Source organism: Phascolarctos cinereus, unplaced genomic scaffold, assembly GCF_003287225.1.
Source record: "Phascolarctos cinereus isolate Bilbo 61053 unplaced genomic scaffold, phaCin_HiC Scaffold_726;HRSCAF=1367, whole genome shotgun sequence".
NCBI classification, from domain to species: domain Eukaryota; kingdom Metazoa; phylum Chordata; class Mammalia; order Diprotodontia; family Phascolarctidae; genus Phascolarctos; species Phascolarctos cinereus.
Window position 1 is genome coordinate 347452130 of NW_027556098.1, and position 25466 is coordinate 347477595.

Genomic DNA, 25466 nt, shown 5'->3' on the forward strand with positions numbered 1-25466 from the left:
ATTTAGTTTACTCCCCATTGGTGCAAGAATCCTGTTTAGTCTCCCTGACAGGAGCCAGGAGCCGGCAGCCTGCACGAGAACTTCCAGGGACAGCAAGATTACTGCTCCCCTGTTCCCAGCTCTTATCATTAGATAGTTGTGCCTTGTGTTGAACTGGCATCTGCCTCCTCATTGCTCCTCATCAGTGGTGGGTCTACTCACTGGAGCCATATAGAATGAGCCTTCCCTCTCCACCTCCATGACATTGCATCCTGTTTGAAGACATCGGCCATGTCCTTTCAGGCTTCTAGTGAAGCCAGCTGTGTTCCCAGGCCTCATCTGGCACTTCTGAAATGCTCCTGTCTTATAATATTGTCTGTCATAGTTATCTGTGTTTGTATCTTATCTTCATACTAGACTGTGAGCTCCTGAGAGCAGCGACCTGGGGCTATTTGATTTTATAGCTCCCCGTTCCTTAGTGCTCTGCACATAGTAGGAGCTTGATTGGTATGTTGAATTTATTGAAAGAGGGCCGTGGTTCCTGCCATTAGGTTCCTGCCATCATGCGTTTTTAGTCCAGCTGAACAAACAAGATGGATACCCTTAACAATCTTGAGAAAAGAGCAAAATGTTAGGCTGTGGCTCAGACGCGCAGGCTGATAAGCTCAGTCAGGAGAGACGGGGTGAAGAGCAGACAGTGGCACCAGCCCTTCTCCAGGGGAAGGTCTTTGTCCCTTAGCTGCCTCCTTATGCCATGATTTAGTATATAATCTCAGACAAGTCCAGGTTGGTTGTGCAGTGGTTAGGGCATTGTATTTAATTGGCCAGTTGTATTCTGCGTAAGAGACCAAAACTGTGGGTTTGGTCCCCATTTAGGCCAGCTAGAGTTTTGTGTTTCTAACTCTGGTCCTGGATTGAACTCCAGACTGGACCGCAGACTGAGCCCCATGTTTGGTCTCCAACCCTCTGCACTGTGTTGAGGTTGAGGATTAGGGAGCATGTAATACAACCCTCCTTTATTAGAAAAATGACTCAGTTGCCTCCAGTTCCAAATCCCATGATTCTGCCACCTTTTGGCCAGCCACTCATTTCCTAATAGAGCAGGCCCATTTTTCAGCTTCAGACCAAGCAGCCCAAGAAATGCATGGCATTTTCTGAGCCCGATGGGTAGCTGTATTCCAAACCTGCAGACATCTTAGTCTGGCCCAGATCTTGTCTACCCCTTTCTCTCCCTCTCACAGCCTAGCCCAGCAGTAGCATAGATGCTACATAATAAATGTTTGTTGAATGATTAAATAACAGAAATAAATTCTTCAAAAAAGCAGTTTTCAGATACCTCCTTGGGCTCAGCCAGAGGAAGAGTGTGATATGGTAGCAAGTCCACTGGCCTGGAGTCTAGTCTCAGCTCTGCTGGTCTCTCATTCTGTAACCTGGAGCCAAGTCCCTTCTCCTGTTTCCCCCATGTCTAGTACTATAAAGTTTGCAAAGGACTTTTCTCTAATCACTGTGTGAGGCAGCTCACTAAAGTCAGCAGCTTTCACAGGTCCAGAAAAACTATCCCCAGATTGCAGCCCCTTCAGGGATGTAGGTAGCCAGGGCTCAAAGGGATGTCAGACCATTTAGTCCAGCTTCCGTCCATAGTCCCCTTGACAGGCATCATCTGCTTCATGCTTGGACCCCTTCAGTAAGTAGGAACTCTCTCCTCCTATCCCGGTGAGAAATCTGTAGCTAATAAATTCTAGTCTCCCAAGCCCAAACCTGCCTTTCTGGGGAGCAGATATGCATGTGTTTGTGCCAGTAGGTGGTGCTCTCAGCTCTCTGCTCTGACTGGTCAGCCTGGGTAAGACCCAGACACTTCACAATGAGTCACAAAACCTTGTTCCTTCAGGGACCTGAAGGTGAATGTGCAGACTCAGGCTGGAGATCAAGTTACCTTGGCCAGAGGCCAGGGAGGGCTGCTCTTTCCCTGGACAGACGGCCCCTTTCTCCTTCCTCCCAGGCATACCTTCTTCGACTCTTGGGGAGGGGACCAGAGAGGTGATCTAGTCCAGTCTCATCTTACAGAGAGAGGACAATGGGAGCAGGGCCTGACTGCCCAACGTCACACAGCAAGTCACTAACAGACCCCAAACTCCTGACACCCTGTCTAGCATGCTTTCTACTGCACCATAGCTGAGGGTTTCCCATTTCCTACTGCTTCACCCATTGAGTAGGTTTCCAGAGAGGACCCTTTCAGGAACTGGCAGAGAACAACTGTAGTCCTTCCAGGCCCAGCTGAATGCCTGCTTCCTCCGGGAAGCCCTTTCAGGATTTCTTTGTATTGCTATCATCCCCTGCCTTGTGATAGCTCTTCATGTTATCCTGCATTGTAGCCTGGTCACTTCATGTGGTCAGGTCATGCCTCCCTACCTGTGAACCCTGGGGGACATAGACTGGATCTTGTGTACACCTTTCTCTCCCTCCCACAGCTTAGACCAGCAATAGCATAGATGCTACAAAATAAATGTTTGTTGAATATTGAATGACAGAAATAAATTCTTCGAAAAGTGATTTTCACATACCTCCTTGGGCTCAGCCAGAGGAAGAGTGTGGTGTGGTAGCAAGACCACTGGCCTGGAGTCTAGTCTCAGCTCTGCTACTTGCTCATTCTGTGACCTGGAGCCAAGCCGCTTCTCCTGTTTCCCCCATATCTAGTACTTTAAAGTTTGCAAAGGACTTTCTCTAACCTCTCTGTGAGGCTGAAAGTGCAAGTGTTATCCCCACTTTACAGAAGTGCTAAGTAGTAAGGTACCATGTGTAGGCGTACCAAGAGGGGAGCCACTCCATGGGCTGAAATTGTGATGGTAATATATAGCACTTTGAGGTTTATAAGGTGCATTTATATCCTTGAAAAGAGCCTTTTGAAAAACTCCAGTCAGGGAAGTTTCTTGGAAGAGGAAATGGTAGAACTCAAGCTGGGCCTTGAATGAAAGGCAAGTATGTAATGTAAAACCCACACAAGAGCAAGATGACTTATGGAGGCACACCTCACATCTGTGAAGGAGCAGGTGGATGGGGCCCCATCCAGCCATGGAGGAAGGTGCCCCAGATTCTGGGGAGGATGGCCCATACAGGAAGCCAGCATTTTTGTTTAAGGACACCTTTGTCAGCCATCTGGAGCTGTCTCTGAAGTCCCTCCTTTCCACCCCCATCTCCTTTCTCATGAACCCAAAGCTGGGTCTTAGCAGCAGCCTACAGGTGAGAGGGACCTAACCCAGTTGTTGTTGCTATGAACACACACCTTCTGCCAGGCCTAAGTGGCCCAGATAGTGATCTGGTCTGCACGGCTCACTGCCTCCAGCCCTTGGCCCCTTCCACTGGGGAGGAGGGACAGAAATGGGGCTTGTGCCCCCCTCCCTCAGCCCCTTCCACAGATGCAGCTGAGGGCCTAGAAGTCGGCCAGAACAATGTGCAATTGAAGTTCACCCACCGCTCCTTATCGATTAGGAATAAAATAGCATGAGGAAAAAAACGTGGGAGGCACCTCCAGGGTGAGGAGAGCTACTTCACCAGAAAGGCCCAAAGCTGCCCTTCCAGTTTTGCCCAGGCCTCTCTCCTTTTGCTGTCAGGAGAGGCTGGTAGCAGCAAATCTAGTGGACATTTGGTCATAGGACCTAGGGCTGAGTATAGTGCTAACTCCCTCATTTACAAAAAAGGAAACCAGGGAAGAGAGACTGAAGTGCCTTATCCAAGATCACATCACTAGTAAGGAACAGAACCGACATTTAACTGCCCTTCAGAGGCACCAGAGCCAGTGCTGCCTTCCCTAAGTCTAGAAATTGTGGCAGACAGTTTTGTGCCCCTCAAATGACTTTTCACCACAGACCATGGAATGTCAGAGATCATAACATGCTCAGTCACCTATCCAAGCTCTGTTGGAGATGGAGAAATCAGCTCAGAGAGGGCAAGGACCTAGAGTTGGCAAAGCAGGGACTTCAGACCCAGTGTTCTTTCCGTAACACCATCTCAGGGCCACAAGATTTGGGGGCTAATTACTGATTTTGACTACCACTAGGGCTAGCAAAGGAAATTGAATCTTGCCTTGTCAGCAAAGTAGAACTCTCTTTCTATGGGCCCTTTCCCAGGCCTGGATCCAGCATAGGGAGGTCAGGCCTGAAGGCATTGGCCAGATAGGTTCCCTGCTCTTGCTCCTATGGGCAGAAAGGTGCTGCTTCTCCAGTTGCCCTGTAGAGTGGCAGTCTGTATTAAGCCTCTCACTCATCATCTCCTCCATGATGGAATTCTAACCTTTCCAGAGCCACCGTGCTCTGTCACAAACATAGCTCTTTTTAAAAGAGATTAATTCACTGTGCATGGTGAAAACAGTCAGGGAGGACCTCTTGCCTTTTCCGCAGCCTCTGCAGTCCTTTCAGCTGGCTCTCAGCTTGAAGCTTCCAGGGGGCTTTGAAATGGAGGGCCCCACTGGGCATTGATTTGCAAACAAGCATAACTAAACATCAGCCTGGTTTTGTAAAATCCTGTGTCTCAGGTCTTCCCAAAGCCACTCTGAAAGGGTTTTTTCCTATCCCTGGAAGTCCCGGGACGCTACAGGACTAAGACTTGAAATTATAACTGTTAGGCACCCCTTCTTCCAGACGGGCATGAGAGGAGGAGGAGGAAGAAGAGCTCTCATTAATTTATTATGCTTTAAGGTTCAACAAACATTTATGAAGCACTTCTTGGGTACAAAGCTCTCCTCTGTTGGGCTGGAGAATGGGAGGGATGTAAAGTTTTGGATGAGCCATAATCCCTGCAATCTAGTAGGGGACTGCTTCAATGACTGCCAGAAAAAAGGGTTACTAGCTGACATTTCTCTAGCACTATAAACTTTAAAAAGGACTTTATGACAGCAGCCTTTTTAGGCAAGCACCATTTATTCTCATTCTACAGAGGTGGAAACCGAGGCTCAGAAAGGTTGTGATTTCCCCTAGGGTCATATACTGAGCATTAGAGAGCTAGGACATTAGCCCAGATCTCCCAAGTATAAGACTTATACTTTCTGCTGTGATATGTTGCTTCTTGGATGTCATTTTATTCATTCATTCAGTGAAGAGAGTGTTTTAACCAGTCTTGATTTCCAAGGCACAAGTAACTCACAAGTCATACAATGTTAGGAACTAGTCAGGATGATTGGAGGACATGGAAGTGGAATATGATCACTGTCTCCTGATGGCATGGGCAAGGGTTATTTTGCATGGCCTTAGAGAGCGGAACTAAAGAAATGGAGGGATGTTTCAAGGAAGCACATTTCAGTTCACTGGAGATAAGAACTCTCTATCAGATGTCCCAATGTGGAATGGGCTGCCTTGGTAAGTAGTAGGAGATCTTCAGGCTGAGGCTGGGTGAGCACCTGGTCACCTAGAAGGAATTCTTGGTCAGTTGGCTTAAATGCCCTTGGACGTCCTTGGCAGCTCAGAGGTGCTGGGATTCTCAGCAGCAACAACAGGACAGCTGTGAGCCCCACAGACCCAGGAAGAGCGTAGACTCTCTAGAGCGAAGACTTTCGTTTTGTCTTTGTGTGCCCAGCACCTAATACAGTGGCACATAATAGGCATTTAATAAATGCTTGTTGGTTGATTCAGCATCGTCTTCATACCTTACAAAATTATAATGCACAGTCACATCCAAAATCTCATTTGAGCATCACTAACTGTGGGGGACCCAGTTTGGTGAATTTGAGTGTTTCCTATTCTCCGTTAGCCCTGGAGGCAGAGGTCTCTCTTTTGTAAGTGAAGGAACTGAGGCCATACATTGAGGTTTATTACAGTAACCACCTAACTAGTCTGTTTGCTTCCAGTCTCCCTCCTAGTAGTGTAACTTTGGACAAACCACTTAACAAGTCACTCTGAATTTTATCTTCTGTAAAATGAGATTTCCTCATCCTTTTTTTAAATAGTATTTTTTGTTGATTTCTAAGTTGTGTTATCCTATGCTTTCTGAGGTCCCCTCCAGCTCATAATTTGAGTTAGTCCCCTCTGATCCGTCTTCCATGATTGCTTCCTATGACCCCCTAACCTTCTTCCCTCACCTCCAACCACTGAGGCCTGCAGAATCTGTTTTGAAGAATCTTCAAGCTTTTAGGGAACATGTGGGTTCAGTAGTAAAGAAAAGGAGGAGGGAAAAGGAACAGCTCTGGGGCAGTCACCCACGTAGGGATGGCCTGTTTAAAGAGTAGTCCTCTTTTGATCCCAGAAGTCTCCTTCCCCACCCCACCTATCCTTTTCTACCGTGCCAAATCAGCGGGAGCCTGCCTTTGCTTTCACTTAACTATGCCTTCTGGCATAGCCCTAAATACCACTAATTTAATTCCTTTGGCTGTTAAAAAAAAAAACAACAACAACCACCTATAAATAATCCCTAGGAGGGTTAATACCAGATGCTCTCAGTAGTCACTCACTCATTAGTGTGAATTAGTTCATTCAGCCTTTCCAAGTGTTGGTTCCAGCCGTTGGTGAAAACCATTCCTGGGCAAAATTTGTCTTTGATCTAGTTCTACATCTGTGCCTATAACTTCTTCCCCAATACTTCCTCTCCCTTCTCCCCCCCCCAAGACATTGAGCTACCAGACTCTAGAATGCCTCTCTCTACCCATCTCAACTGCCACATGAGATTTCCATCCCCCAAGCCCTAGGTTGCCTCTTTCACTTCCACTTCTAAGAACACGATACCTAGTTTCTTTCACAGTGCTCAGTTCAAATGCTATCACCTGCATGGAAATTCACCTGATGCTGTATGGGTTCTTGTGCCTCCCCTCACCTTGTGTTTATTTTGTCTATACTTATGGGCATACATGTTATTTCTCCTGAGAGAATATAAGCTTCCCTAGGGCAGAGACTGGTTTTGTCTCTTGTGTCCTCAGCACTTAACACCAAGCTTGGCACAGAGTAGATCAGCCTGCATATCGTGTGGCCCTCGGGTGGTGTGTTGTGCAGGCCTGAAGTAGATGCTTAGTAAGTGCGGGTGGATTGATTGACTGCTCTTTAGTGTGCTCATGTTAATAGCAGCTCAGCAGTAGAACACTCTCTCTGTCTCCTTTAGGCTCTTGTCCGAAGGTGCCAACGTGAACGCCAGGCACAAGCTGGGCTGGACAGCCCTCATGGTGGCAGCGATCAGCAGAAACTATAGGTAAGAGCTCTGGGCCCCCTTACTTTCTCCTTACTCACCTCTTCCCTCCCAGCCCTCCCAACTGGCATGCCCCCTACATCTCTGCCCAGACTTTGCAGAGGCAGGGAAAAAGAAGCCTCTTCTACAGTTGTTCTTTGTTAGGGTCAGGATGGGCTGGGACAGGCTGAAGAGGAGGGGGGGAGGAAGAAGAACTCCCATCGATCTATTACACTTTAAGGTTCAGCAAACGTTTATGAAGCACCTCTTGTGTACAGAGCCCTCTGTTGGGGGGAGGGAGGGGAGGGCTGTGACGTTTAGATGAGCCGCAGTCACTGCGGTCTGGTAGGGGAATGCTTCATTGACTTTCAAACAGAATGAAACCTTATGGGTGGATCAGAGAGGTACGACAGGTGCTCTGTGAAGCCTGAGGAAGGAGAGCTTGTTACTTCCTGTGGAGAAACAGGAAGGGTTTCCTGGAAAAGGGAGAGTTCCTTTAAAGTTGGGCTTTAAAAGGCTAGGTAAGAATTCAGTCAGGAAAAGGATTTGTAGTATATTTTCATCACAGTCAATCAGCAAGCATTTATTAAGCCCCTGCTGTGCGCTAGGCACTGGAATAGACCCTGGGGGTGCAAAGACAAAGCAAAACAGTCCCTACCCTCAAGGAACTTCTAGCAGAGGAGCTAATGTGCACATCTGTAGATATCTACAAAACACATTGAAAATAAACTGTGGAGTTACTGAGGACCCAGGAGAGGCCTTCTGCAGAAGGGGTCTTTAAACTAAGTCTTGAAGTAAACTGGGGATTCCCTGGTCTGAAGAGGAAAGAAGGGCATTCCATGTTTTAGAACAGGCAGTGCAGAGGTACAGAGACAGGAGACAGGTGTCACATTAAGGGAGAGCAATGAGATCAGTGCATGGGAGGCAGAAATGTATGATAAGGCTGGAAAGGTAGCATGGGGCCAACTTGTGAAGGACTTTCAGGGTCAGGAACACTGTGTTGCCTTCTGGCCATCGCATTTTGGGAAGGACACTGACACCGGAGGGCAGAGGGAGAGAGGACTCTTCCCGTTATACCACACTGCCCGTGTTTGGTACAGGAAACTCAGAGTGGAGATGAGCGCGTCCTGAGCACTTGTAAGATGGTAGGCAATTTTTAAAGCCTTTTAAAATTTAAGGCCTTTCCAGTCTTCTTACACTTTACACCATCCCCCACCCACCCCACCTCCCACTCATAATACTGCTCGATCCAGCCTCCTGGCTGTTCCTCCTACAAGACCCTCATCTCTCAGCTTCAGGCATTTTCCCTCATTGCCCCCCTGCTTGAGATGTTCTTCCTCCTCATCTCCACCTCGTGACTTCCTTGGCTTCCTGCAAGTTCTAACTGAAATCCCACCTTCTGTAGGAAACTTTTCGGGGGAGGGGGGGCAGCTAGGTGGCGCAGTGGATAGAGCACTGGCCCTGAATTCAGGAGGAGACCTGAGTTCAAATCCAGCCTCAGACACATAACACTTACTAGCTGTGGGGCCCTGGGCAAGTCACTTAACCCCATTGCCTAGTCAAAAAAAAAAAAAGGAAACCTTTCCCGATCTCTCTTAATTATAGTGCCTTGCCTTTCTTGATTATCTCCAATTTCATCTGTATAGATTGTTTGTACATAGTTATTTGCATGTTGTCTCCCCTGTTAGAGTAGGAGCTTCTTGAGGGCAGGGCCTGTCTTCTGCCTCTTTTTGTATCCACAGTGCCTGGCACATAGTGAGTGCTTACCAAGTGTTTGTTGACTGGCTGCCCGACTGCACGCACTCTTCAGTACAACCAGACCGGCCCATCTGTTGTTCCCTCATGTGACGTTCCATTTCCCACCTCCATTTTGGTGCACAGGCTGTCTATCCCCTGTCCCTGGAAGACTCATGTTCTCCTTCTCCACCTTTACCTCTGAGCTCTCCTGGATCCTTGTAAGATAGTTCAGTTGCCACCTCCTACAAAACCCCCCAAATCCAGTATTTGGTGTATATTTTCTTTTTTTAAAAATTTTATTAATTTAGTTTGATTTATCAACAATCACTTCCATATGCTTTTGAGTTGAGAATTTTTCTACAATCTGATATAGGCTTTACATTTACATACCCATTAAACATTTTCCCATTAGTGAAGTTGTAAGTAAAAATTAAAACCAATAGGAGAAATTTGGTGTATATTTTCCACCTATTTGTCTTTGTACATGCTTTGCTCACCACCCTTCACCCCCAATAGCATATAGCTTTGTTTTTGTCTTCCCAGCACCCAGCATAGTGCCTGGCCCAGAGTAGACACTAATACATATTTCTTGAATTGAAATGGGGGTGGGGGGTGCCATTCCCCCAGCTTGGCATGTTGCTTGCTTCCTTCCCTTCCTTCCCTACCAGACTCTTACTGATCCTTCCAGGCCCTCCTACTGGTAGCCTTCCCTGACCCCTCCAGTCTTCCTATAGCACTTATTGTGTGGGAACCTGCTGCCTCAAGGCCATGGTCCTCTAGTTCCTCAAGTGTGGCCCTTTGACTGAATCCAAACTTCACAGAATAAAACCCCTTAATAAAAGGATTTGTTCTGTAAAACTTGTACTCAGTCCAAGGCCACACCCAAGGGCCTAGAAGGCCACAAGTGGCTCGAGACTGCAGGTTCCCCCTGGTATAATAAGTGACATCTGTTTATCACTTCAGAATCCATGCTATTGCCTACCCCTCTATGTTTACCTTGTATTTAATTTGTATTTTTTTGTTTTGGGAGGGATTTTTTTTGGCTAGGCAATGGGGTTAAGTGACTTGCCCAGGGTCACACAGCTAGTAAGCATCAAGTGTTTGGTCTGAGGCCGGATTTGAACTCAGGTCCTCCTGATTTCAGGGCCAGTGCTCTATCTACTCTGCCACCTAGCTGCCCCTGTATTTGATTTGTAAATATTTCCACAGGTACATGTTATCTCACCCTCTTAGGGTGTCAGGGCCTTGAGGGCCAGGACTGGCTCACTTGTAGATCTATATCCTTGTTACCTAGTACAGTGCTGGCACACAGTAGGTGCTTAATGAATACACGTTGGTGGACTGATTGGTTGGCAAAGTGCTCTGATGTGTGTGTATATATATATATATATATATATATTCTTATTTGATCCTCACAGCAGTCCCAGGAGGTGTTTCAGATATGACTGTCCTCATTTTAAAGGTGAGGAAGTTGAGGATGAGAGAGGTTATATACACTCTTAGATGATTAGTTCTATTTTAGATTGATAAATTTCTAAAACTGCAAGACACCTTAGAGATTGTCTGTCTAGTTCATTCTCCTTTTACATAAGAGGAAATTGAGGCCTAGATAGTTAAATGACTTCCTCACAGTCACACACACTGACTTAGTGGCAGAGGAAGGCCTCAAAACCAGTTCTCCTGACTCCTGTTCCAGCAGTTCTTCCTTCCATTACATTGTGCTTCCTTCTCTTTTTTCATGTGTGGTAAAAAGAATACTGGATTTAAGAGACAGGTTTTAGTCCCAGTTCTATCCCTAGTTAGCTATTTGATCTTAGGCATACCTCTTCTGCATTCTGAACCTGTTTCTCTCTGTAAAAGTAGGTTCTCTGTGAACATCAGTTGATTCATTATCCACAAGTTCACAGATCAACCCATCAGGTACTCATTGAGTAGTTCTTTTGTGCAGGGTCCTGTCCAGTGATGCCAGCAGTTTACCCTCTGAATTCTCAGGCTGGCCTCACTAGCTTTGAGCATTGCTGATTTCCCTAAGCTGGCACCCACCTCCTCCACAGAGGCTGTCATAGCTCTCAGCACTCCATTTCTGCCTAGGTTTTCTGCCTACCCTATAGGACTTGCTCTATAGGGTAGAGGTATATCCCATCTTCCTTTCTGAAAAGGCACACTGTGGGATATGCCAGGGCCAAAAACCCTTAATGAGGATACCTGCCATCTTGGTGGGGAGGGGAGAGGGCTGTTATGGGGAGATTATTCTGAGATTAAGTCACTCCTGTAATGTTATGTTATGGTCGCCTTATTCAGTTTTTAGAACTACACTGAGACCCTTAACAAATATTTGTCGAATTAAATGGAACTGGTATATACCTGTGCAGACCCTGGATGACCGTTTCTTAGTAATGTTGTATATTTGAGGTTCTTAGTCTTTTTTTGTCCTGGTGAAGCATAGACTGCTTCTGTTTTTAAATGCATAAAATAAGATACATAGGATTACGAAGGAAATCAATTATATTGAAATGCAGTTATTACAATATTAAAAAAAGGAAAAAACAGGTTCAAAGACACCAGAGTAATTACTTCTGTTGTAGAGGGTATTCCTGCTCAGCTCTGGATTCAACTAGAAACTTCATAAATCTCTTCCGAAGCTCGTGTTCTGTAAGTTGTTTATTTAACCTGGCACCTGTTGTCTTGTCTAGGGGCCACCAGAAAATGGTTTTTGGTGAGCCGGGCATAACAATGGATACATTTAGCTCATATGTATTCTTTTATTCCTAATCTGCTGGTGTGTTATTTAGCACTTTTAGGTGAACCTAGGCTGAGGCCTAATAAGCATACCAGTCATCAATTAGCTAAACCCACTGTTAAGTCAAAAGCAGGTTCTTGGAGGGTCATGTCTGCCAATATAACCAATCTAAAATGCATGGGAAAGACCTTAGAGATCCTGTACTTCATCTCCCACATTGGGCAGAATTGAAATCACTTTAGTTCTACATAGGTTTTTATTAAGTGCCTACCATGTGCATTACCATGTACTCTGAGTTGATGGGACAGGAAGCAAAAAGCACTGTCATGGGTGGTAAAGAGCAGATGATGAGCCTGAGGAGAGTTCACTGGGAGGACCTGGGCTTGGTTAGCCTCCAGAAAGCAGAGCTAGGATGCCCTGATCCATCTTCACATATCTGTGGGCTGTTGTGTGGCAGAAGAACTCAGTTTGTTCTCCTTGGGCCCAGGAGGTCCAGGAACTAGCACCAATGGAACAGCGAGTGTCTGATCACTGAACGTCTCAAGCGGAGGCCTTTTTTATTGATGTTGTAGAGATGTGCTTCTTGCACAGGTACAAGGTAAACTAGAAAACCTTGGAAGGACTTGCTGGTGAGATTCTTCAGTGTTACAGGGAAGCAGATTTCAGCTCAAGGTAAAGATAAGCCTCTTAACTGTTAGTGAGTTTAACAGTGTTGTGGTATTTTGGAAGAGCGCTGGATTTGAGGTCAGAAAACATGAATTTGGGTCTCAGACCTTCAGGTCACTACTTGTGTGATCTCAGGCAAGTCGTTTAACCTCCTTAGGCCTGAGTTCTTTGTAAGTTAAATGTAGCCATAATGATTTCTATGATTGATCCCAACTTTAGATTCTATGAGCTATCAAGGAATAACAGGCCTCAAAGCCTCTTTCATGAGTTTCCTGTCACTGGCCAATGAAGTCCAAAGAACCACATGTTGACATTGTAGAAGGCCTTGTACCGTGGAAGGGCCTGGGGCTGCACCTCCAGGGTGAGTCCCCCACCACAGTCCCCTTCAGGGGCCTTTCTCTGCACTCTTTCTTTGACTTGACCATGCTGTCCTTCCCAAGTTGTGCTTGCTTGTTTGACCCTAAGCAACTGAAGCTTGAATCTCTGTCTCTCTCTCTCTCAGGGCTGCAGCCATAACTTCTTGTAACCCTAAAAGGCCCTTGTAAATATGCTCTGCCTATAACTAAATTGAATTAGTTTTTATTTGAAAAGAGAAAGAAATCCAATTTCTCCAAACATGGGACAGACGGTAGAAAATGCTTTGATGTTACAACCTCTCAGCGATGCTTTACTTAGTCACAAGTTCATAAGCAAAAAGGCTTAATTACTTGGGAAAACACAGGATTAAAACCAAGCACAAAGGACAAATATCCGCTGTCGAGCAGCACGATTCGAATCCATGTGCCGAGTTCGTGTGTGGTACCAACTTTGATGTGTGCTGGGACAAGCAGAAAGTCATGACCTCCTTGGGGATGCTTCTTCAGATGACATTTGTCAGACTCAGCAGGCGGAGGGCTGGGGGCACTGGGTCTGTTTGACCACCTTTGATGTCCGGGCAGCCACAGGCCCTGTTGTTTGCCTGTCCACAGAGGGATGGCCTGGGAGCCTCCCACCTTTCCTTGGGGACAATGATCATCGACAGAGTGTGACGATTGTTGACCATTCCAGGAGCCTGGTGAACCAGAACAGAGCTTTGGGAGAGAGCAAGACCGAGGCTGGAAGGAAACTCATCTGCACCCTGAGAAAACACTCCTCTACTAGAGCCCTCCCTCAGGGCCCCCACATCCCTACTCTCGCCTTTCTCAGGTACTTGGAAGAGTTGCTTCCAGGCAGTACCAAATCACCTTTATATGGAAGTGTGGCAGCATCAGCCCTCTGAACCTTAGTGTCCTCTATAGAGTGGGGCTGATAATCCTGCCTCTCTCAGAGTATGGTGGTGAGGAATAAGGGGCTTTGTGAATGAAGTACTAAAGAAATTGGAGCTGTGGTTCCTCATATTGTTCTACACGTTATCCCATTTCATCCTTCCATGAAGCCCCATGATAAAAGCAAGAGAGGGACTGCAGGATCATGAGAACACCAAGGCTCAGAAGAGACAGAGGGCTGTAGAGGTGACACAGCGCTGGACTTGGAGGCCAGAGCCTTAGTTGCCTCCTCTGTAAAATGAGTAGATTCTGTAATTTGAGGCATTATTCATTTTCTTTGCATAAACAGGAGATAGTTGAGTTAAGAAGAAAGGGGTAGGCATGGTGTAAATCCTCATCCGACTCCCTGAGAACAGGGACTTGATTTACATCTTTTTATCAGATGCATTGAGCACAGAGCCTGACATTCTTGTAGGCACTTGGTAAATGTCCAGATTGAGTTCCTGTCCCCCCTGAGTGCCTCCTCATGGTATGCCTTCTCTGGATTCCTGAAGGATATACATACAGCAGGGTGTAAAGTGGTCATTTCTACCATTCTGACAAGGTTTTAGACAACCCACTAGAAGTACGGAGAGACTTGACTAGAGCCACCCATGAGCTAAATTCATTTCTGTAAAATGAGGCAGTTAGAGTCATTGATGATCTCTGGGGTCTCTTCTAGTTCTGACATTCTGTGAGGTGAATGTAATTGATTTATGTGATACTAACAAGAGACATTTGTTGAAAGAGCACTGGTCTTAGAGTCAAAAGACCTAGATTTGAGTCCTAACTCTTAACACTTATTAGCTATCTGACCTTGGGCAAATCATTAAAATCTCTGAGCCTCAATTTCCTTAAATGTAAAACGGGCTTAATAATGTTTGTACCACCTCCTTCACAGATCCATTGCCAGTCAGTAAACATTTATTAAGCACCTACTGTGTGCCAGACTCTGTACCAAGCACTAGGGATACAAAGAAATGGAAATGAAAGTCCCTGCCCTCAAGGAGCTCACAGTCTAATGGCGGGGGGGGGGGGTGATACAACCCATAAACAGATATGTACAAACTAAATACAGGGTAAATGGGAATTAATCAACAGAAGGAAGATACTAGAGTTAAGTGAGATTGGGATAGGCTTCCAGGGAAAGGTAAGATTTTAACTGGAACTTAGAAGAAGCCAAGAAGCAGAGATAATGAGGGAGAGCATTCCAGGCATGAGGGACAGCCAGGGAAAATGCCCAGAGCCAAGAGATGGAGTGTCTTGTGAGAGGAACAGCAGTGTGGCCAGTATATTGTTTTCCCCAGCTGGAATATAAACTCTTTGAGAGTAGGGACTGTCATTTTTGCCTATATGTGTATCTCCAGCACTTAGCACAGTGCCTGGCACATAGTAAGCACTTAATGACTTTTGTAAAGCTAGAGTAGCTAAGTGGCACAGCGGATAGAGCACTGGGCTTGGAATCAGGAAGACTCATCTTCGTGAGTTCAAATCTGGCCTCTGACACTCACTAGCTGGGTGACCCAGGGCAAGTTATTTAAACTTGTTTGCCTCAGTTTTCTCATCTGTAAAATGAGCTGGAGAAGGAAGTGGCAAACCATTCTAGTATCTTTGCCAAAAAAACCCTAAGTGGGGCCACAGAGAAGTCGGACAATACTGAACAACAACAAATGCTTTAATCTATCTAAATACAAGGTAGTTTGAGAAAGATGGCAGTAGCTGTTGGGGGAATCAGGAAAGGCTTCATGAATAGATAGTACTTGGGTTCTGTCTTTTCTTTTTCTTTCTTTTTTTTGTTTTTGTTTTTTGAGGCAGTTGGGGTTAAGTGACTTGCCTAGGGTCATACATCTAGTAAGTGTCTAAGGCCAGATTTGAACTCAGGCTCTCCTGACTCCATTGCCAGTGCTCTATCCTGTGCACCATATAGCTGCCCCTCAGCTCTGTCTTGAAGACTGTGAGGCAGATAGTGAGAGTGCATTCCTCCCATGGGGGAGAGCCTGTGCAGAGAGGCTCCAAGATGGAGGATTATGTGTAAGAAACAGAAAGAAGGCCATTTTGTCTGGTTGGCATGCAGAAGGGGCAGTAATGTTTAGTGAGGCAAGGAGGATAGGTTGGGTAAGGCTTCAGAAGCCAAACAAAGGAGTTTGTATTTTATCCCAGAGGCTATTGGAAGCCACTAGAGATGATTGAATGGAGGAATCACATAGTCAGCTCTTCACTGAAAATTACATTGGCAGCAGTGCTGGGGTGGACTGAAGCAGGGATAAGCTGGAAGCAGGAAGACCAATTAGGAGGGTGTTGATATAATCTAAGTGGGATAGTCCGAGAATCAGTAATGCCTTCAAAGTAAGGATACTGGTGCCTTCGACAAAAATGGGGTAATAGGGAAGAGAGGGAAGGTTTATGGGGAAAGATAATGAGTTCCATTGGACATGTGAGTGATCATAATAATTATGGGCAGCTAGGTGGTACAGTGGATAGAGTGCTGGGCTTGGAATCAGGAAGACTCATCTTCTTGAGTTCAAATCCAGCCTCAGACACTTACTAGCTGTGTGACCCTGGGCAAGTCACTTAGTCCTGTCTGCCTCAGTTTCCTCATCTGTAAAGTGAACTGAAGAAGGAAATGGCAAACCACTGCAATATCTTTGCCAAGAAAACTCCAGATGGGATAATGAAGAGTTGGACACAGTTGAAATAACTAAACAACATCATCATAATAATTTTACCAGTTATCTGATTTGGTCCTCAGAAGAGCCTTGTGAAGGAATTAGGGCTAGGATTATTTGTATTTTATGGATGAGGTAAAAGAAGCTCAGGGAGGAGAAAGGACTCCTCCAAGGCCACACAGTAAGTTACTGGAGGAGTTGAGTTTGGAATCCAGGTCTCCTAACTCCTGGCCTGGTGTTCTTGCCCCCTCATCATACCCCTTCATTTGCCTCCAGCTGTTCTGCTTGGGTTAGCCTCTGCCCCCATTGTCATCATCCCTACCACTACCCTCTAGTGCTGCCATGGGCCCTCCTCCTCCTCCCATCAGATTGTAAACTCCTTCAGGGACGGGACTGTCTTTTCCTTTTTTTGTACTCCCCAGCACTTAGCACAGTACCTAGCACATAGTAGGTGCCTAATCAGTGTTTATCATATTGTACCATATCCTTCCCTGAAAGCAGCCTCATAGTGAATTCTGCTTAATAGCAAACAGTCATATAGTCAGGACCTGGCATAGTTCCCGTTGCTAAAATTAGTTTGTTCATCATCCATTCATTATGCTAACACAGGACTGTGAAGTCCTGTGTTAGGTCTTAGGAGAGCTTTAAGTAATGACATCTACTTGTTGCTCAGCTATTCATTCACACAAACATTAATCACTTGCTGCATGCAGAGCCCTGGGCTTGGTGTTCAGGAAGAGTCCACCTTCAGATGAAACAGTGCTTGCTCTCAGAGAGCTCACTGTCTAGGAGCGGAATAAGGACAGTGGCTATAATATGCATATCATATGGGGAAGGCCTCAGGGGGGTGTAGAACAAAGGGTTTTGTGGGTTCTGAGGAGGAAGGAGGAGAGGGAAGAAGCAATAGCTCCTATCACCAGGGCGCTTTGGCAGGGCTGTTTGAAATTCCCCCAGACAATCCCCTCCCTTTTTCCCTCCCTACTGGGCTGAGGACCAAATGGCGGCCCATTTCATCAGCCTCTGAAGAGCCCAGTTCCCGGCATTGTCCTCCCTGCCTGGCCAGCATCCCTGGAGAAGCTAGTCTAATGAGTTGATAACGTGCACTTGCCAATCCCTTCCCGGATGTAGTACCTGGAGCTTGATAATGTGAATCACAGAAACTACCGTTGGCTGAGGATTTAATTCTCCCTTAGACCATTCATGTAATTTTAGTGCTTGTCTCTTCCTCCCCCTCATCTTACTGATGAGCCATTACATCTTCAATCACAAATATAAAAAAGTCCTCGTCAAAAAGATCAGGACTGTTTTTCTGCTCTTGGAGGGCCCAGGCTTCTCTGGACTGTCATTCCATGCCAAGACAACATTCTTCAAATGTCCTTGGCTCTCGGGGCTCCCGTGGCTGGCCTTCTTCCTGCAGGCCCAATGTCAGGATCACAAGCTGACTCTGTGGGTCAGGTCAAAGTCAGGGGCCTCCCCTGGACTAGGGGAGGGAGGCAGTATGGACAAGTGTCTGCCTGGGTGTTTGCATAAGCCTGGAGGGAAATCAACCCAGTCAGGACTCTGGTCAAAACGTCTCTAAAGCCATGAGCATCTTTCTATCTGCACTCATCAAAAGTCCAGCCCAGTGACATTGTATTTCTTAAGTGAGGCAGGGTGATGTGTGGAAGAAGCTAGACATTAGAGCTGAGTTTGAATTCCATTTTGGTCACTTCCCATTCCTGACCAAGATGGCACAGTGGAGAGAACGCTGGGCTTGGAGTTGGCAAGACCTGAGGCCTCAGACTCTTACTAGCTATGTGACTGACTTGAAGCAAATCACTTAACCTCTGCCTCAGTTTCCTCAGCTGTGAAATGTGAAATAACAGCACCTACTTCTCAGGGTTGTTTTGAGGATCAAAAGGTAATTTGTAAAAAGTGCTTAGCACATTGCCTGGCACATCATAGATGCTTAATAAATGTGTATTCCCTTCCCCTTCTCAAAGCTTCAGTTTCCTTATCTGTAAAAAAATGGAGATGATAATGCTCAGCTGCTGCCCTCACAGGAATGCTATTAATATTAAATGAATGTGAAGTGCTCAAAACTGCACAGGACTGGATTAGTGGGAATTGGAGAAGCCAAAGCTGGGAGTGACCTTCAAGATCCTCTAGGCCAGGGACTCTTGATCTTTTTGTGTGCCATGGACCCGTTTGACAGCCAGTCTGGTGAAACCTATGGACCCCAACTCAGAAGAATTATTATAAATGTATAAAAGAAGACATACTGGACTGCAAAGGAAACCAGTTATACTGAAATAGTTACCAAAAAAAAATTTTTTTAAACAAGATTACGACTCCTTTAAGAAGTCCTGGTCTAGTCTAGTCACCTCATCTTCATTTTTTTTTTAAAAAATTTTTTCAGTTAACAAGCATTTATCTTCTCTGTTTCTTACCTCTTCTCCCACTGCCTGACATTAGAGGGGGAAAAAAGAAGAAACAAACCCTTGTGGAAAACGTGCGTAGTTAGGCAGAACAAATTCCCACATTGGCTATGTCCAAAAATGTACGTCTCACTGGGGATCTTGAACCTGGCATCAGCCTCTCTTGTCAGGAAGTGCAACCCCTTTATTTTTAATATTGCTTGTTTCTTTTCTTCCTATTCTACCTGGCCAAAAGCCAGAAAACTCTGCTTTTGACTCTTGTCAGGATAGTCCATGGGTGACATTGGGCTGGCCAGGAGGAGCTGGGCCTGAGCAAGGGGGCAAGTACAGAGAGGTCAGCCAATAAATGTGCTGTAAGTGCCATCACACAGGCTCCAGATTCTGGGAGGTCAGAGATTTTTTGTTTTTGTTTTTGGTAAGGCAATTGGGATTAAGTGACTTGCCCAGGGTCACACAGCTAGTAAGTTTCAAGTGTCTGAGGCCATATTTGAACTCGGGTCCTCCTGACTCCAAGGCCGGAGCTCTATCTACTGTCCCACCTAGCTGCCCCTGAAGTCAGAGATCATGAGCATGGCCAAGCTCTGATTCTGAATCAGAGAATATCTCTATTTTATTTGAGTTTTTGTTTTGTTTTAATTCTGCCTATTGACTGTAGAAAGGCCTGTTCTTCCTGTGGCTATAGCCAAAAAATCAGAGGCCTATAAGTGATTCTTGTCCTTGATTGAAGTGGGGCAGAAGTCTGGGATTAAGTTACATTGGTGACCCTTGTTGACTCAAAAGAGGTGTGGCCTCCAAAATCTAACGTCATTAAATGTTAAATCAGGAAGGAATCCTAAAGACCATGCACTCTTAACTGCTTCATTTTACTGAGGAAAAGATGGTACCCCCGAGAGGTGAAGAAGGCCTTGCCTGATGTCACAAAGCAAGTCAGTCACAGAGTCCAGGTCTCTTTACTTCCAACTCCAGGCTTGATTTCTGTTATGCCACACCAACCACGAAAGGGAACGTGTCTTCATAGCATCAGCTTTGGTACTCACACATCTTCAGGCACCTTCTGTCCCTCTGATTGGAGAGCAGAGCAAAGAACTCATCCCAAAGCCTCCTTTTAAAGAAGGCTCATCCACTAGGCAATTCTTCATTTCCCACCAGCTGTATTCCGTGAACTGGATTTCACTATGCCCCTGTGTCAGGGAACTTCTTCTTCCCCCACCCCTTTTCAGCTTTCTTTGGTAAACTTCTTGAGGCCTGGGACTGTCTTTTGCTTCTTTTTATATCCCTAGCACTATAGTACCTGGCACATCGTAGGCACTTAGTAAATGTTTATTGATTGATTGAGGGAGGAAGAGAGCATAGGGAGGGGTGAGGTAGAATATAGAGGAAAAATCGTAGAGAAGATGGGTGCTGAACTGATTGCTTCTTGAAGGAAGAAAAGGATTCTGAGAGGAGGAGGAGGAAGAGGAGGGAGTACATGCCCTGCTCATGCAGGGAGTGGGGGTTAGAACATGAAGTGGTACAATATGGCTACCAAAAACTAATGCATTCTTAGACATCAGTCCACAAATCTTTATTAGTGCCTGTTCTGTTCCAGGCATGTGCAGCTTGTTGGTGTGATGAATAGAGAACCAGGCCCAGAGGCGGGAAGACTCATCTTGAGTTCAAATCCAGTCTCAGGCACTTACTAGCTGTGTGACCCTGGCCAAGTCACTTAACCCTGTTTGCCTCAGTTTCTTCTTCTGTAAAATGAGAAGGAAATGGCAAAACACTGTAGTATCTTTACCAAGGAAACCTCAAATGGGGTCACAAGAATCAGAAACAACAAAAACAGCTACACAACAACTTTTGTTCTAGGCATTGTGCTAATGTGTCATACTCTTAAGGTGCAGCCTGAGCCTGATTAAAACATAATTGGGAAATGTTTAACAAAATTAATTAAATATAGTGCCACATAGGTAATGTTAATTTGTGGTTTTCTAAGTTAATATGCTGCAGTTTCTAGGCTACACCAAGAGAGGCTTGCAGGGAGAAGGTGTCCTGGTGAAATTGCCACTGGAGGGATGTTCAGACCTGGGGCCACAGTTTGAGGAGGGTGTTGATAAGTTAGAACAGGGCTTCTTACACTCTTTCCACTCAAGATCCCTGCTGATTGGTGTTGCGTGGCCTGAGGGCATGCACAGTACAAAGTGAGTGTGCTTTGTGTTCAAAACCAAGGCTGCTGTGAAGTTGCATGATGCAACAACACAGGCTTGCACTGCCAGAAACACCTGGGATTCATCACGTGTTTGATTTTTAATTAATTTTTGGTCGTTGCATGTTTAGAAACCTTTCACTGTTGCCAAATTTTTCGCAACCCACAGTTTAAGAAGCACGGGGCTAAAACATGTCCAGTGGAGGTCAGCCCCATGGTAAAGATCATGCCATACAAAGATTAGTCATCTAAAGGAATTTGGGATGCTAAGTCTTGAAAAATGAAGACTTCTTGTGTGACAGGGACAGTATGATGGTTGTCTTCAAATGTTTCAAACATTTCTCTGTAAAAGAAGGATTAGACTTGTGCCCCTTGGCCCCGGAAGTCATAACTAGGAGCAGCTGACTGAAATTGTAGAAGTCAGTATGAGACTTAACTTCCTAGTAACCAACTTTCTGTTCTTAGGATCACTCTGCCCTCTTAAAAGTGATTAAAGGACCCCACTCACCCACTCAAAGAGGTCTTGTTTATTTGGGTTATATGTCAGTATTTACTGAATTAGACATTATAACATCTTAGTCGTATTATGAAAATAGTTTTGATGTCTTGGGGACCCGTAGGGGTCCCTTGACCACACTTTGAGGACAGCTTACCTAGAGGTAGAAGCAACATGGTATAGTAGAGAAAGAAAAAAAAAACATCGGCTTGAAAGTCAAGAGACCTGGGGGTGAGTTTAAGATCTGCCACTGAATAGTTGTGTAACCACAACAAGCCATTTATTAAACTCTTGCTTACAGTAAGCCAGACACTGTGCTAAGCACTGGGGATACCAAGAGAAGCAAAAAAAGAAAAAGGCAGTCCCTTCCCTGCAACGAGTTCATCTTTTAACTGGGAAGAAGACATGAAAGGGAGCTGAAAAGGGAAGAGAAAAGAGTTACCCACAAGTGGGGGCGTGGTAGAGAAGGAAGTAGGGAGAAACAGGAGCAGGGACCCAGAGGGGAATGAAGTGCTCAGCATGACTGGCCTAGGGGCCCATCTAAGAGGAAGAGACAAATCAAAGGAAGGGGCCCTTTAACTCATTCATTTCATTATCCACAAATGAGTAGAGGGGTGTATGGATGTTCAGGAGGACAAGCACCTTCTAGCGTGAGGGTTTGCTGAGCCCTTTTCAAGGCTGTTCCTCTACTTTTGGTGTCTGCCGGACTCACCCATCCACCTACCACTCACGTGTGGCTCCAAGAAGCTGTAGCATGCACAGCAGCCATATTCTGGTAAACCATCTTGGCAGACAGGCTAAACTAGATTGAGAGTAATCAAGAAACCATCTACCCCAAGCATGTGAAGACTTTTTCCAGCAGGACAAGTAGGTGAGAACAGTTTGTTCTACTGGCCATAAAGCAGACACTGTGGAACACTTAGAGGTTGGTCGGACAGAGAAAGTGCCAAGGTCATCCGCTGCATCCCAGGCCATCGCCAGTCATCTTGACTTTTGTCTTGCCACTGAACTTTGATGACTCAGGAAGAGAGAGTGAGGCTGACAACTTTGTGTAACTCTGCCTCACTGAAATCCAGTTCGTGGGCGAGACGGGACATCACCCATTACATTGGGGTTATCTTTGGTCCTTTTCCAAACAACAACAACCACAATAAAATGAGTAGAGTATACTAATCGATCTACCTAAGGTTCCTTCTAGCTTTAAACCTATGACCCTGTGAGAAGATGATCTCCTGCAGGTCTCTTCTGGCTCTCTGTTGGGCTTCATCTGAAGTACAGAGAAACCTAAAGACTGAGGAGAAAAGCTCTGTCAGGCCTTAGCCTTTCTCCCAGAGCCCACTCTGCAGTGGAGATTTCCATGCTGCTAACCTACTTAGACTTCATCTTCTGCCTGCCTTAAACCTTTTCCAACTGGATGTCTGCTGATATCCTCACCGCTCCGCAGCCACTTTCTAACCATGGTCCTGGGACTTCTTTAGAACCCTCAGATTGCGTTGTTAGTTTTTTTTCTTATTAACTGCTTTATAGCCACACACACAGCCCATTTTATACCCCCTACCCCTTTTTTTAAAGTTTTTTTTATTCCTCTCTTTTGTTTTTACATCATCTTTAATTTCCAAGTGTGTCTTTCCCCACTCTCTCTTATCATTCCCCATAACAAAGAATAAGAAAGAAAGAGAGTAAAAAAGCATTTCATCAGAACTGACCAACAACATATCACCTGATCCTACTGCCATAGGCAATATTTGCTACTCATCTGTACTCTCTGCAAAGGAGGGGAAGGGTGGTTCACTAACTCTTCTCTGGGTCAGCACTCGGTCATTATATTTGCACAGTAGTCAGTCAGCGGGCATTTATCAAGCACCTGCCATGTGCCAGGCACTGTACTAATTGCTCAGTTTTTTGTTATTCACTCCATTTACATTGTTGAAGAAATGTCTGTATTGTTTTCCTGGTTCTTCCTTCTTCACTATGCATCAGTTCATATGTCTTCCCATGTTCCTCTATATTCTTTATTTTTTTTTGTGGTTTATTAATAAACCATTACTTTCATTTGTTTAGCTCTTTTCCATTCAGTGGAAATCTACTTTACCACTAATACCAAAAACAAAAAACAACCCTGCCCAGTGATTTGTTGTTTGAAAGTCTGTTTAAAGCCACTTTGAGGAATTTACTTTTTCTTTTCTTTTTTTTTTCCCCAGTTATTCTTTTTCTTTTCCTTCCTTCAAGTTTTTCTTGCCTTTTAATAGTGTCAGAAGTGGAATTTGAACCTAGGGCACCTGTTCTTGTTTGGGGTCCAAGTTCTGTCCTTTATCTTTTGCACTACACAGCCCTACCCCAGTATTTATGCATTTTATTTCGTTACCATTAAATTTCATTTTATTAGAGTTAATACATTTGTAATCATTAGAAATTTGCATGAGTCTCCAAGAGGTTGTAACATATTCATGGTCAAACAACTAATAAAATTCAAAAGTCCCAGATATTCCCAACAGCTTTATCCATGCTCTGCCTTTTCCTGTCTAATAGCCTTGAGTTAGAGAAAATGAAATGAGAATGGAATGGTCTGCTTTCTCTCTGTGATTCATTATCCTGATCTTCTCCTTTCCCAAGCAGTGGGCCTGACCTTTTTTTGATCTTCTTTGTTCCCCAACATGGGTTTAAAAATTATGTCCTTTTTGTTGTCCCTAGGATTCACCTGGCCTCAGTTTGTTCTGAGCTTTATTGTTCCTGGTGGTAACCTTAAAGTACCACACCACTCTTTTATGTTTGTCCTCAATTGTTTCCATCTCTTAAAAATGCTGTCTTTAAACCCAAGCTTGTTGGCAAACTGGTCTCTTTTGAAACCACTCACCTTCTCTTCCTCATTAGATCATTTGTGCCTGAGTCTTCAGAATGTCGTTCTCAGGAAACTCCACTCCCTTGAGTCAGAGAAATCACTTGTTCCAACTCGCCCTCTTTTTACAGATGCAGAAACAGAGCTGCTTTGTCTGAAGTCACACAGATAGTAAGTGGCAAAGCTGGGATTCAAACGCAGATCCTCCAGCTCTACACCTAGCGCCCCTCCTGTCTGCTCCACCACATGTAGGGATCTCCTCAGTCCTTTGTCTTAGGTCTTTCCAGTTTGGTCTCCTAAAATCTAATACACAGAACAGTCAAATGAATGCTGGGGTCCCAATCCTCATCTTTCACACATTCTAGTGATTACTTTTTCCTGTGATTCCCATTGTTTACACTTCAGCTAGTTCTTTATTATTCTGAGCCAGGCCCAGGCTTGCTTCCTTCTCTCTGACTTCATATTGTCATAGATTTAGCACTAGAGGAACCTCAGAGGCCATCTTGAACCTTTAGATATCTTTAGATAGCTTTTAAATAGGCGCAGTAGATAAAGTACCTTGCCTTGAGTCAGGAAGACCTGAGTTTAGATTTGGTTTTAGATGTTTGCTAGCTGTATGACCCTAGGTAAGTCACTCGACCTCCATTTCCTCCACTGTAAAATGGCAGTACTAACAGCACCTACCTCACGGGGTTGCTGGAAGATCAAATGAAATATTTGTAAGGCACTTAACACAGTGTCTTGCACGTGGTAAGTTCTATATAAATGCTTATTCACTCCCCCCCCCTTTTTACAGATGAAGAAACTGAGACCCAGCAAATGGAATTGATTTGCCCAAAAGCAGTCTAGAGATGCTAGGAATTAAATCCAGGTTATTATACTTACTAAATATGTTATCTACTACAAAAGTTAAAGTGATTAGCAAAACCACAATTTATCAACTGTTCTGTTTTTAGCAGAAAGAGATCTTCCATAGATATCCGAAGAGTAGAAGTCCTCCATCACATTTATTACTTATCTGTGCCAGGTTTGATTTCCATCAAAGACATGTCATCAGATTCCTCTAACTGGCTTGTGACAGCTTTTATTATCCATCTCATCAAGGTGCTGCCTCTATTTCTCTTTTCTTAAGTCATGCTTTCTCCTTACATTCCCTTCAGGTTCTTGAATTTCCATACAGATAACTGTCTTCTTGGTTGTGTGTACAGTGTTAGTACTTCCTTTCTACCTTATCTGTTCATAAGGGACCTTTCCCCTGTGGTAGTCTTGTCATGAGTCGAGTGCCACCAAATCTTAGTAATAGGTTAGTGTGGGATCATGT

General features: G+C 45.0%; 1 protein-coding gene across 3 annotated transcripts in view; it reads left to right on the plus strand.

Moving 5' to 3' along the window:
- CLPB (ClpB family mitochondrial disaggregase) overlaps positions 1-25466 on the plus strand; it is a 188021-nt gene that overhangs the window by 24864 nt on the left and 137691 nt on the right. For all 3 annotated transcript variants that reach the window (XM_020967678.2, XM_020967679.2, XM_078156987.1), the window contains exon 3: positions 7057-7143. In XM_020967678.2, the coding sequence (XP_020823337.1) occupies positions 7057-7143 (87 nt within the window). The remainder of the gene's footprint in view (positions 1-7056; positions 7144-25466) is intronic.